Below are 14,086 nucleotides of genomic sequence, written 5' to 3' on the forward strand. Positions count from 1 at the left end.
TGAGTGGGCGAGCAGGTGGGTTGATTTCTATGTAAAACTACTGGCAAAACTAATCTAATCCATATTCTTACATACGACGGTACATCATTTTCAAATAACGAATGATTAGAATTGGAGTAACAAAAATGTTCTTACCAGAAAGTGTTTGCTCGTTTTTAACCTGTCCTTTTGATCTAAAAGTGAACATTTTTGAAATCCTTGCTACAGTAACAATCTTTACGGTACCTACCGTAGGTAGTTACTCTATATTTCTTCTTCAAACTGCTGCAGACATTTGATTCCTTGTTAAAAAGATTACACCACTGGTTGAACAATTTAATATTTGAATTCGATTATTGTGAAAAGGGTAAAATAAAAACAAAACAATGTTGATCATATGATTTTTTCATATTTTAAATTGGCAGTGTTAAAAATGACTTATTACTTGATAATACAATCACCATTGATGACATCTTTTAGATTGATTTCCACTAACTGGAATCTCACCAGTTGTCATTATGCCGTATTGATAACTATTTTCACATAGCATATTAGGCCTACATGAATATGATTTGAGTGCAGTATAACATAAATTTTGAGAGTGCAAATGCTCTATAATAAATATTGTTGTCTTGAGTTATACAAAAATCAATTGAATAATTATAATGAAATGAAGTGAAGTAACCACATACTATTTGTTATGAGGTTGATACAGTGTAATGAATACTGAGTAATAACAGAGTAGTAGCCTGGTAATTTAATTAAATTAAGAAAATTTAGAAATGAGGTAGGCCTGCTTGTGCGACTAGTTTCTATTTATTGAAATTTTACTCCCAGACAAAATTCTTGCTTCTTTAGAAACTAAGGTTCTTGCTTCTAGAAAAAAAATAAAAAAAAGCTCTATTAAGTGTATGCAATTAAGTGGAACACCGTAGCTAAAATATTCAAATATGATGATGATTATGATAATTTAAAAATGATCTTTGATTGATAATAATATAAACCATGTTAATTACAAAAAGCGTGTAATATTTAATTTATTGTTTTTCGACTAAATAAATTTTCTATGTTGATGAGAAATGAATACAGATACTTTTCTGTTAAATTAAATTCCAATAAATTTTTATCAATAAAAATTATTGAAAACAAAACTTTTCTGAGACTACCTACTGTCATAGAGAAAAGTGTTTACTATTTGAACAAGAAGACGATTGAAATAAATTATTTAAATACTCAAAACTGTTTGATAACTGTCAACAAACTTAGGTACTGCCAATATCCATGAAAGCATATATTTACAAAACGTACGGTAATCATTTATCCGTCTTTCAGTCAAATTCATTTAAACGATAATAATCTATTTCAAGGACAAATAATCCGAATTTACAAATGTTATTTACTTACAATATAGTAAGAAAGTTGTAAAAATTGTAACTATGTTTATACATCTTAGGAATTAGATTGCAACCTTAGAAAATTACCGCTAGATAAATAGTAAAATCTTTTATTGAATTAAATTAATACTATAATTCGAGTTTATTTACATCTTAGAAAATTATGCACGGCTAACTGTTCCATGAGTTAACATTATTTACAAGAATATACAAAATAAAATGACACAGCTCAGTAGAGGCCATTTAAAACAATGTTTTTCATCAAGAAATAATCTTCCTTGAACATCATTCACAAAAATCATCAAATACAAATAAAAAAAAATGTCAACAGTCTTGTTGATACTGTTATTTTTTTTATCCAATGAATGAATAAATAAATATGATTTTATTAAAAAATCATATCTGCATGAGGAATTTTCAAATTTCAAAAAATGAACGAATTAACAACAGTAATACCAAATTAAAATGATTATTTCATATTCAAATTATATTTACAATTTAAATAGCATAGTAGCCTATAACTCTCATTATATAGAAATGTACTGTTATAGCTTTGTATTTTATAACTAACAGGTATAACCCGTGCTTTGCACTGGGGAAAATGTAAAGTTCTAAAATGCAATCTCCTTATGTCCAGGAAACATAAAAAAGAATAATAGTTTATTATTTTGTCAATATCGGTTTAATTATCAAATATAATTAATTGATTAATAGCAAGGAAAATAATTGTCAGCAAAATAAACAATATCCTTTCTCGGTAAATTCAGAATACTTATGTAAAATTGCAAGATCATTAGTTCATAAGTGATGATGCGTCAATCGTGTATTTCCTACCCCATACACAAGTGAGACAATTCCTTTCTTTATTAATAAGATTAGATTAATGAATTATCAGATTCATCAATTAAAGATAGAAACAGGCAAAAAAGATCTTCTTTCTAAATTTGCAGAAATATAGTGAATAGAAAAAATCTCAATGGGAACGAATTCTGTTGTTATTGTGACTAGTAGAATCGATTACAGAAGCCGATATAATAATAGTTACAGTATATTCTGTAAAAAATAGTTGATAGAACATTGATAACCGTAATATCAAATAATTATTTCATAATCAACTTAATGGTATTTAAAATGCAAATAACACAATATGGAAATGTTTTTGAACTGTGATGTTTTCAAAGATTCCCTTGTCATCAATCGGTCCAGCTAATTAATATAAAAATATGGCGGACTATAGTCAATCCTGTATAATTTAATAAGTACCAATACTAGTAAAACAATAAATAAAATATTTGAGATAACCAGTTTTGAAATTTAGTTTCGATATTTATGTTATTTCGAGTATGAAGACATAGTATATCCAAAGAGAAAAGACAGCAATAAGACTTACACTATCTTTTCTCTATATTATAGGACTGACATTGACTAATACCAAATATATTTTTTTCAACACTATAAAATTACTCATTTACTTTATACATAACACAAACGTATTTGTGTACGATAAAATAATGATAATATCACAATAATCATATTAGTCAAAATCATCAAGTATTCCGTCACTTGTAGGGCGATGATGCTAGTCTACTAGCGCTATTAAACTAGCACCAGTTAACTAGACTACCTTATTCATAACCATACGAACACGTACGTATGTTAGTTTGATGAAAGATAATATTCCTATCATAATCGAAGAATACTAATCGACATACTGTTTTACTCGAAATCACAAGTATTCAGTCACTAGTCAGGTAATGATCAGTCTATTTGTAGGATGACACATCTACTTTTCAGGCGACGCCTGGGCCGGTTTGTCGCATCGCATGGTGTCTATCTTGGCGCATATCTTGAGCGCCGGCCCCAGCTTCATGGCCATCGCCTGCATCAGGTGGTCGGCCTTCAGCAGCATCAGCGCTTGGCCGTCGATCTCCTGGATGGCAAAGTCCTCCGCGTAGTCACAGCAGCCCGGCAGGTTCTTAATGAACTCGCACACGTCCGATACCTAAACATAAAACAACACTCTCATGTCATGTCAAAGGAAACCAGTTGTACATTTACACGTTATTTGCCTGGTTCTTGCTCAATATACGTTAATCTTGTTAATTTGTTTGAGGCTTCATACAGAATTCTCAATTGTTAAGTAAGAAATTCCCAGGTTAAAAACCAAATGCCGCAAAATTGATTGTCTCGATCTTTCGACATTTTCTAAAGCTCTGTTTGTCCGTTTATATCAATTTTAACCACGACATAGTCCTATTATGGTCCTGAACGACTTTTTGAGGAGGAATTTCAAAGCTGAGCGATCTTTCGAAAAGAGACAGTCATTAACAAAGACCCACTGATCTCTAAACCAGAGCATTACAACTAACTAGATGAGGGGAAAATTCGGAAAGTGACCTTTGAGTTGCGAGCTTGCGACCCTCCCACCTCTCTATTCGTACAACTTGGGAGTTTCTAATACAAATCAGTAAGTTTCTCTAAATGCACCGTATAATTAATGGAGGAAGCTTTCCGCAAGTATGTAACATGATTCTCTATTCAAGTACATGTCTACGCAGTTCAAGTAACCTGCAACCAGAACGTTTATTAGTCGTGAAAACCAGGCATCGAACAAAAACTACTACCATAGCTTCTTCCTCTTTAGTAGTAGTAGAGGAGATGTAGTGATAGTGACATTTCCTTGCAGATAAATACTGTAATTATTTCTTGTTACATTGCAAATCACAAGTTAATTATAATGTATTTTGAATATCTTTCGTTATTTATAAACTCTGTGACAAATCACTAGTTTATTGCAATGTATTTTGAAATATTTTTCGATATTTCTAAACTCTGTGACATTTATAATCTAATAAAGATTTGGAAATAAACGTTTGACTAAATAATGTGATAGATAGAGCTACTGACACTCCACTTGAGCGGATTGACAGTGGGCTCCATATCGGCTGAACTGTCTTCGGTGTCCATGGGGGTCGCTCCCCCCACCACTCCTACCCCATCGGCCCCCTCCGAGGGACTCAGCGAGCTCTCCCCTCCCGACACCGCCGAGTCGTCCGGCTGCAGGTCAACCTCGCCCTGCAAGTCATCCCAAAACCAATCCAATTAGTAAAACACACAAAACTTTCCAAATTTACAAATAAATTCCAGATCGTGTCTGAGGAAGCTTCTTCAAACTAATGTTGAGTCTGAAAGCAATAATGTCTCAATGAAATCCTCATTTTCAAGCGTTACTTGACTTCTCGTTGAATATTTCTATTAAGAACTTCTTGGAAATATTTCAAGAAATGATACTTCACAACACTAAACATGTTGAATACATGGACAGCAGCCAATAAGACCGTGTAAAATCTTACTCTTTAGAACGTTTGATTTAAATTGGAGCCTGAAAAAATATATGTTTATAATTGTTATTATTAAAATTATTGATTATTAGAATCGGGTAGAATTGATTAGGCCTATCATAATATTGGGCACCACATTGAGGCAATCTTAATTATCTGCCCGCACATTTGTATTGCTAAGTCATTTACAAACTGTTCACACTAAACATAAAGGATCCATTACCTAGCTCATCTTTGGAATACCTTTACAACTCTGGAAAAACAAGTAAATTTGCTACAAGTTACAAAAAAACACTGATAAAAGCACTGGTAACTGATAAAACTGATTAAAACACAGAAAAAAGTAAAAATAAAAGCACTGGTATTAGAATTGATTTTAACTGAAGCTTCCAAACAAGTTGTTACAACTCAACTTGAAATGTTAAATACTGCTTGTGTTAGTTAATCGACACACCTATCGCAATGAATAATCAATTTCGTTCCAGACCTGCTAAAACATTTATTTATTCAAATTCAAATAAATATATAAAGGCAGAACATGCTCAACAACGGGACATGATTTATACATAGAACATTCAAACAACGAGACCTTTCTACATGTGAAAATTTTATAGTAATTGAAAAACAAAACGATCGGCAAGCTACAATCATCTCATTCAATGTGGACATACATTCACAAGAAAAAAAATTGTACATTCAACAAAAATAAAATTATATGCATTCTTCGTGAATAACATTCTGAAGCTACACATTGATGAAAAACAATTGGTCCTGGGACCAGAAAGACATGGGACTAGAAGCATGAAGAAGAGATTGAGATCACAGACAAATTGAACCGATATTTTCTGACATGCATAAAACAGGCATTCATGGGGCATAGAAAATAATATTCTATAGCACATAGAACATTCTACTTCACAGTATGGAGGCAGGCTGAGAAGAATATCAATAGTAAAACATATTGAAACAAATTCAACTTTAATCACTGACATTTTCCAAAATGCAGAAGAGATCAAAAAAAGCATGGACAAGAGGCAAACAAAAATAATGAACGAGAAAACCAATCAAGATAGAAAGAAAAGTAAATCTTCAACATCCTGAGCAAAAGGAGCTGAAACTGACGAAAGAAACTTAATATGCTTGATTTGCAAAAACATATTATCAAAATCAGTGTAGAGAGGGAGGAGAAAATAAATAATCAAATTTTCATTAAAAAGTATTTGAAGTGTTTGGAAATGTATTAAAAGTTTTACCTTCTTATTATCAACGCCATCCAAATCGGCACTTGTTTTTAGTTTGATTTTGCCATTTGCTACCCTGGAAACATTGGCTAGAATGAGTATTGAAGTACTGAAAACCGGATGGTTTTACTAGAATGAGTACAGGGTTTCAGAGGTTCGCGAAGCAGATGGAATTGGGAGGACAAGGATATTCTGGTAAGAATATTTTTAGGACATTATAGGGGGGGGGGGGAAAAAAGAAATGAACAAGACAGGAACGGAAGAACGGGTAAAGATTGTAAGGCATTTCAAGAAAAGACAAGGAGGAGACAAACGAGGAGCAAAAAATGGATATAGGAAAATAGGAATACATATTTCAATATACAACAATATACGAATTGTTGGAGCAAACTTCATCACACAAGAGAAAATCAGATCGAAGGCACAATATATTTCAATTGAATTTATTTCAAAGAAGATGAACTATAGTTCGATATTGCTGGATACTGGATAATCATAAAATACATTGCAATCGAATTTAATTGGGTTTCCAATAAATTAATAGGCCTAGGCCTAAACCAAATAATTTGATGAAGTGATTTTACCAGTTGAATAACAGAAGTAGCATAATTGTAACATTAATACACTCCTAATGGAGGTCCTAAGAAAAGGGTGAAATGTTTTGAATCGACTTGAGAAAGAAAAAGTTTATACTTCTCTTATGTAATAATTTCAGAAATTCCATGTCAATGTTGTTCAAAAAGAACAATGAATAATAATTGTGTTGAAATGGTATGATACCATTATGTACTACGAAATGGTATTAATACTATCTACTACTAGAAGTGTATTTAAAACTTGATCCAACATAAAATAATACCTTACCTATTTGAGCAAGTGGTTGAGCAGAATCGTTTCGATTTCTTGAATTTAGACCTGGCGAATAGCTTACCGCAAGCCTCACACTGTCCCATGGCTCGTTTCGACGCGTCAAGACTCTGCTTCTTGACTGAAATCAACATAAATCAACGATCACTAATCAATAAAACACTAACCAATAATAGTGAACACTTCGGGGCACTAATTGGTGTAGTACACACGGTATTAATGTATTAGATAGTTGGTTATATTCAATGTACACAAATATTATGGGAATGAGAAGAGAAAAAATGAATGAAGAAAATATCAAACAAATTTTATGATAGTCAAATTGAATTTGATTCAAAGAAGATTAACTATAGTTGGGTATCGGTGTAAAGCGGATCTTTATTAAATACATTACAATCGAATTAAAATGAGTTTCCAATAAAATTATAAACTAAATAATTTGATGATTTTCACATGAAGTGATTCTAATGTAACGAGTAGCTAGCTAATACTTCCATCATGTAGGACATAGGCTATATTTTTCACTTATTCTTGTAGTTTTCATTAACAGAGAGATTCTCGTTGCATAGAGATGCTCTGCTACACCGTAATATCCTATTTATTGTACTCATCATAAACACCAACAGTGAAAAAACTAATTGTTTTCGCTGTTCTCCCCTGATAAGGTTATGATGCTCACATAAGTTTTGGACTTTTGGTCTGTGAGAGCCGGATGAAAGACAAATGAAAGCATATTTCTGAGTGGGTTCCAATCCGAAATATCAGTTATAAATTCTACGGTATACTCACGTGCTGGTTCATCAGCATCCTTGAGCCGATTCTCCTTCTCGTTTCTCGAGTGATTCAAGTCAGTCAGCAGAGTGGACCGGGTTACAGGGAAAGGCTCAGAGGCTGAAAAAATGTTATCTACTGATAAAAAAGCCGTAACAGACAATACAAAAACAAACCGTTTTTGTCCTCTATCGAAGACCAACTTTTAAGAATGGGTAGCAAATCCAAAGTGACCACTGTACTTAAATAATGGATAATATTGTATTGTTAATACTATATTCATATTTTTATTGGTTGTTTGCTGTCCAGTTTGCAAACAGCTGCTCTTCGTTCGAAGCCTGTCGCATGAATGTATTTTTCGTTCAAAGACACGTCCGTTACCACATGCTCGACACACTTGTCCTGTCGTTAGTGGACACCATTACAAGGTTTCCTCTGTAATTGACATAATTCATAACAATTATTCTATCAATAAATAAAAATCTAAGTACATTAAAAAAATTGTTTACTTATGACATGTTTCGAAATGTATGTCATTATCAAGTAAATGGATAAAATATCAATTTTTTATTCATTCACTTGATAATGACATAAATGTCGAAACATATCATAAGTAAATAATTTTCAAAAAAGAGTACTTGGATTTTTATATCTTGATATTCAAGAGTAGCCGTAACAAAAAAAAGGTACCCTAAGTATTTATCATGTATTTTATACTAACCACTAACGAGTTCATAGTTGAGAATGATATTGTAGCCTATGTATCAATGTATAAATAAATAAACCACAATCAGTGATGTGTTCAACATCTTTGTGGATACTTTGTTTTATGTATCTCAATGTAATGAATAAATTGAAATTTTAATTTTTTAGAGTGGTTTCTACTAATTTTTCACATTTCACACCTAGTAAGATCTGACTAAAAACTTGAGCAAATCATGCACTTTCTGATTGATTGCTGGTGTAAAGAGTGGGAATAAAGAATAAGATCCGCTCAATATTTCGAATACAAGGATGATTATTCTATTGGAATTTCTAGTCGTTCTTGAAATTTTCACCCACTCTGAATGTTAACATTTCAGGTCCATGAAATGACCCATCTAACCCATCTAACAACCAATAATTCTTCTTCACAATGATTTTTGCATTGTAACTTTGCCAATAAAATAATTTTAATTCATTTTGTGTCTATAGTGAGATTCATGTTATAATGTCAGTAGCTAATTAACATTGGTCTGCTATCCATGTCTGTTATAATGTCAGCAAAGCATATAGCTCTATCCTAATCTAGCTCCGCACCGTTGCCAAATAGTTCGTAGACAATGTAGAGTTAGAATCAACATAAAAATGTTTAATCACAATTATGAAAATTTATCCTTAAATCATGGAAAATATATTTACATGACGAATGTTACAAATTGTTGTTATATATGGCTTTTTGTTATTCGGAGTCCCTTTTGGGAAGGTCCCACATGACCTCATAATCAAGGTCCCTCATGGTCTCATAATTTGAGTCGTAAATGAGCCTTACAACTGCCCAAATTGCAACCGGGGCCGACAGTTCAACTGTCCCATCCGATAACACAGGAAAGACCTGACTAAAAACGTTTGTTACTATCTAGTTCTGAACACGGGACCTCTAGGCTGCTACGCTAGCACTGTATCCTCTAATGTTATGTTAATCTTGAATTGAGCTATTGTTATAATCTTGTAAATAATTAAATCATTATTTGAACAATTAATATTCAATAAGATACACGGATATGACTTGAATCACTAATAGATGCTATCTACTATAGAACTACTCAATCGCCCAATCATTTGCACTGCTGACTTCATAATGCAAATCTCACTATAGTGACAGGCTGTCAACCTACCTTCCTGTATGACATAGCCTTCTATGACGTGTGTCAGCACCTGGGGTTTGACCATAGCCTTGGGAGGGCCCTTGTCCTTCGCCTCTTCTAGCGGATGCGAAACATCATTTTCACCGCCCTCAGCGCACGAGCCTGAACATTCAAGTTGCACAAAATTACAACAATCAATTATAACAGACAACGTAAGAGTGTACATGGAAAACGTGTTTGAAACAATGTGTTATTGAACTCTAGTCATAAATTCACTACTGTACTTATAATCCTCAATTATTCCCAGTTTGTGATATTGGCCAGAACAGAATATTGGCTCAGCTTTTAAGAAAACACAGAGATAAAATTAAATGAATTTAGTTACAATTATTTGTAAGGACAACTGATTGTTTAATTGATAAGAGAATTATATTATTTATTGATTTATAATAACATACCAATAGATTCTCACTGCAATAGTAGTTTGAATTGACTAAATTATGACTTGAAGACTTGATATCTGAATTATATTCAACCAAGACGTTTATGAGTAGACATTAGAAACATTTAACACACAAAATATGGAAATTGAATCAGGGGAAATTTGCATTATTTATACATTGAGGGTTTACTTTAGAATCTGACTTAGGGTAGAAACGTAGTGTAACGGCAAACTTAGCTTTAAGCTTGTGTTGCATTTAATGCATGTGGCGCATTTCATTTCAAGTCTTTGAACATTTTAATAAATGATTGCGTATTCTGGTGGCGAATACTGGCGCAATATGTTACGATTCATTTAAATGCATGCATTACATTCAACACTCTTAAGCTTAACAATGTTTGTAGCCACAGACAAAGCAGTTCAGTCGACTCTATTGAGAAATGATTTGATAGTCTGACAAGAGCTCAAACTTGACGTCAATTCATGTAAAAAATACAAGCGATTTCCTTTTTTTTCAAAACCAATAATTTTGTAAACACTATCCAGTAACAGTTCTCTATTTCTAGTACATTTCTACAACTAGACAGACTGTCCGACCAAATATTAAAAAAAATGTATTTCAAGCTTACCATTTTCCATAGGCTGATGGGAATCAGGCTTCAACGATGTTTCACTGGGTGTTTCGGCGTTCAAAATGGTCGAGCCAGTACTAACTTTATCTTCAGGGGCTTGCGAGTTTTCTTCTTTCATCGCTCCAACCTGGCATCGAAAAGCAAATTTGATAATAGTGATTTACAAATCAAAAACCTTATTCGAAATACATTACTAATTTGAACAAATGCAATATAATATAGTATGAGATTCAAAAGCCGTGTTTAAGATTAGCATGTGTAAACCTTCAACGTGAAAATATATTCTGAGAAACAGAAGGTGATTGGACAAGCCAAGCATTCAACCAAAAACGATTGTGTTAATTTAAAGCATGTTCACATCATATGAGACGACAAGGTGCAAACATTTGGGAATTGATTTCAGATTAACATTTACAAAACAAAGATTACATTATAGCGGCACAAACCCATTTCAATAATATTACACACTGACTAATCTCAACAAACGTGACAAGCACAATTAATAGCTCGACATTTCACGTTCATCAGGCCTTAAAACTTTTACATTTCAATTAATCAAAGAAGCCGAGAGTTGAAAAAAAGTATTGAAACGTGCAAAAAGTCAAAAAACTTCATGATTTCTTGTTACCTGATTCATTCATTCTCTGGCAAAGACGGTTTATATTATTCAAAACTCAAAATCAAATCAAAGTTTATTAATCGAAAAACATTTTTTACAATACAACAATACAATAATAAAAAATAATACAAATATAAGTTTAAAATCCTTTTATATAGATATAACAAATTAAATTAATAAAATGATAAATGCATCCGCGGTGATCCGGAGTGATCCGCGGTCTAGTGAGTAAAGTACTAGCGTAGCAGCCTACAGATCCCGAGTTCAAACCCAATTATTAGATGGCACGTTCAACTTCGTTCCTAGCTGAAGTATGACAGGGATAAGGCTCTATGACGGCTTCAATTATATCATATGGGACCTCCCCGCAAGGAATTCGCCACAAAAAGTAATACGAATCTATTTTTATCAGTAATGTGTTCAATCAATCAACTGCCAGACAAGTACCACAGGCTTAAGCCCAAAACGGTTTCCCCCACAAGGAAGGAATCGCCATTAGACCAGTTGTCTCTTCTATAAATGCTCCCGCACATAAACTGGCCTACAAGATCCTTCAACACAAGAATTGCAGAGCATACCACAGCCTGGAAAACGGGTAATATAAATTAAAATTTTGCAGACCATCTATTAGAGAATGGACACAGTTTTGACCCAAAAAACAATACCGACATACTGCACTTTTGTCCTAAAAGCAGGCTATTGATTATTTTAGAAACAGTAGAAATTCAAAAAAGAGAAAAAGACAGTTCAATAACAAGCCATGATCATATTCCCCTGAAATATGAGTAGGTTAGTTCAAGACCATCTAGAATAAACAAAACCAAATCTAGACATGTTGGAAAAATTTAGTTTATTGAACATTTGAGAGAAAATTTAGACTAGGTTGTTAGCCCAATTTCAGTAGTTTTTTAGGATTCTTGATAAGTATTTCCAACAGTGATGATGGTATTTCACAATTTCTTCATTTTATTACAAATTTCCACTCTGAAATCTTTTTAACTTGGATAACCTATTTTACTGCCTATGTTTTCATATGAAATATTCATGTAATTTCAAATAATTTGTTGGAATTAAGAAAATTATGATTAATAATCAGTTACAATGATCAAGTGGATCTTGCTTTTCTTTTTGTTAGTTTAGGTATTTTTCATAAAAAGTAGGCCTAATTCATATAGTTTCTAATAATTTTAATTATTTCAGATAATTTCAGTGCTGAGGTGACTCTAAATAGTAATGAGCTTTGAAATGATTTGCCGATGGTGGAGCCCACCTTCTCTACCCATGAAGCCACTTGACACCTACCTCATGCTCAAGAGAGACACTTTAAACTTTACTCTATGAACAGAGATGTTGTGGAATCAAGTGAAACTGACAACATCTCTGCAGGAGATAGCCTGCATTATATTTTCAAATTAGAATAAACCGCTTCAAAGAGTCATAAAGTGCAGCCAACCGCACGCACAATTAATAATTCATACAGTTGGTAACGACGATTTCTTCCCCTTCCTTTTTCCTCTATACAGTACCTCAACCAAATCTCTGTCACTTCATCAACGGATGACGCCGAGCGAGGCAAACCGTACCGAATCCAGCACCGTGCGTTTACAACATACTTGCGTGGCCGACCCTTCAATTTTTTGGTGAGTCTTCACCTGGTCCTCCTTTTCTTAGTCAATGAGTATTTATTGTCTTTTGATTACCTGAACCGTACAATCTCTTTTATTTCACCTTAAGAAACACTCTACCTGAACAACATTGTTGACCTGCGGTGTTATGGGCTGGACCTGGGGCGGAACAGTTGGCGCGGGGGTGGCAGGGGGCGGCGCTACCACCCCCTGAGGGGTGGCGGGGGGCGCAGCACCTAGGGGCGGCATGGAGACAACAGGCATCACCGGCCTATCCACCAGTGTCAACTGCTGCTGCTGTTGCGGTTGTTGTTGTTGTTGAGGCTGTTGTTGCTGTTGTGGCTGCAACTGTTGCTGCATTGGCTGTTGTTGCATCTGCTGTTGCTGTTGTGGAGTCGGCTGTTGCATTTGCAATGTTGCCATTGTTAGGCCTGTAATCGTAACACTCCTATGAATTCTATTCAGGTTTCTACAGTGACTTTCAATTCAAACTGAGCATTCCTTTTAAATTACATAAGTTCTTCCTATTCCATCAATCAATGGTAACACTTGAAGTGAAGTCAATTGTGGTTGATACCAATATTGAATAAGAATCCAGAATTACAGATTACTAAATCACAAATCTCGAGTTAACTTTAGTCCGTGCAAACCTTAGTTTGTAGCACGAGGCTTTATGTCCAATGTTAATTCAATATAACAATAATTGTAGCACACTGTTTTCATTTTCATGCCGATTCTATCAAAAAGGCCGACACTCTATTTTTCGCTCTTTCTCTCAAACAATTAGCTCACAGGGTGTTGTGTGAAATCTGACAGCAATGCTGCAATCTAAGCAATGCACAGGCTATAGATATTGATAATGGTGTAACAAACAAGACTACTCCAAAGATTTTTTAGTAAAACATTATTCTAATTGGAGAGGTATTTTAAATTTTATGTCTATTAGAACTTGCATGCAAATTGAAATTTAGATGAGTAATGAGTGGTGAAAAAGAGCTGCAAACGATAGATTAGCCTGATCGCGAATCAGCTGATCATGCCTAGTGAATATAGAACTATGTTGATCACCGATTCCATTGGGAGAAATGTAGGGCATTTGTTTCATTTCACTGAGGGTGAGACCACACAAAGAGCGATCTGCGATCCTATACGTTTCTATGCGATCTGGATATAGATATAGAAATTCATGGAATAATCACAGATCATTCTGTGAGGCCGCACCCTAGAGTTTCATGATATGGTTTCATACTCAGACAGTTATAATCGACACACAACAAGAAAGTCCTTTTTTTGCAGGCTGTACAAAGCCATCCAGGGACTTTCTCGTG

General features: G+C 33.8%; 1 protein-coding gene across 4 annotated transcripts in view; it reads right to left on the reverse strand.

Moving 5' to 3' along the window:
- Positions 1-366: 366 nt before the first annotated feature.
- Positions 367-14,086, reverse strand: part of LOC111044428 (polyhomeotic-proximal chromatin protein-like) — a 159,129-nt gene continuing 145,409 nt past the window's right edge. For all 4 annotated transcript variants that reach the window (XM_039423315.1, XM_039423313.1, XM_039423312.1 and 1 more), the window contains 8 exons: positions 12,879-13,189; positions 10,512-10,641; positions 9,471-9,602; positions 7,612-7,713; positions 6,820-6,943; positions 5,968-6,031; positions 4,281-4,448; positions 367-3,375 (listed from right to left, as the gene is read on the reverse strand). In XM_039423315.1, the coding sequence (XP_039279249.1) occupies positions 3,157-3,375; positions 4,281-4,448; positions 5,968-6,031; positions 6,820-6,943; positions 7,612-7,713; positions 9,471-9,602; positions 10,512-10,641; positions 12,879-13,189 (1,250 nt within the window). In that variant the 3' untranslated portion in view covers positions 367-3,156. The remainder of the gene's footprint in view (positions 3,376-4,280; positions 4,449-5,967; positions 6,032-6,819; positions 6,944-7,611; positions 7,714-9,470; positions 9,603-10,511; positions 10,642-12,878; positions 13,190-14,086) is intronic.

The sequence above is a fragment of the Nilaparvata lugens genome, chromosome 3, assembly GCF_014356525.2.
Source record: "Nilaparvata lugens isolate BPH chromosome 3, ASM1435652v1, whole genome shotgun sequence".
Taxonomy (NCBI): domain Eukaryota; kingdom Metazoa; phylum Arthropoda; class Insecta; order Hemiptera; family Delphacidae; genus Nilaparvata; species Nilaparvata lugens.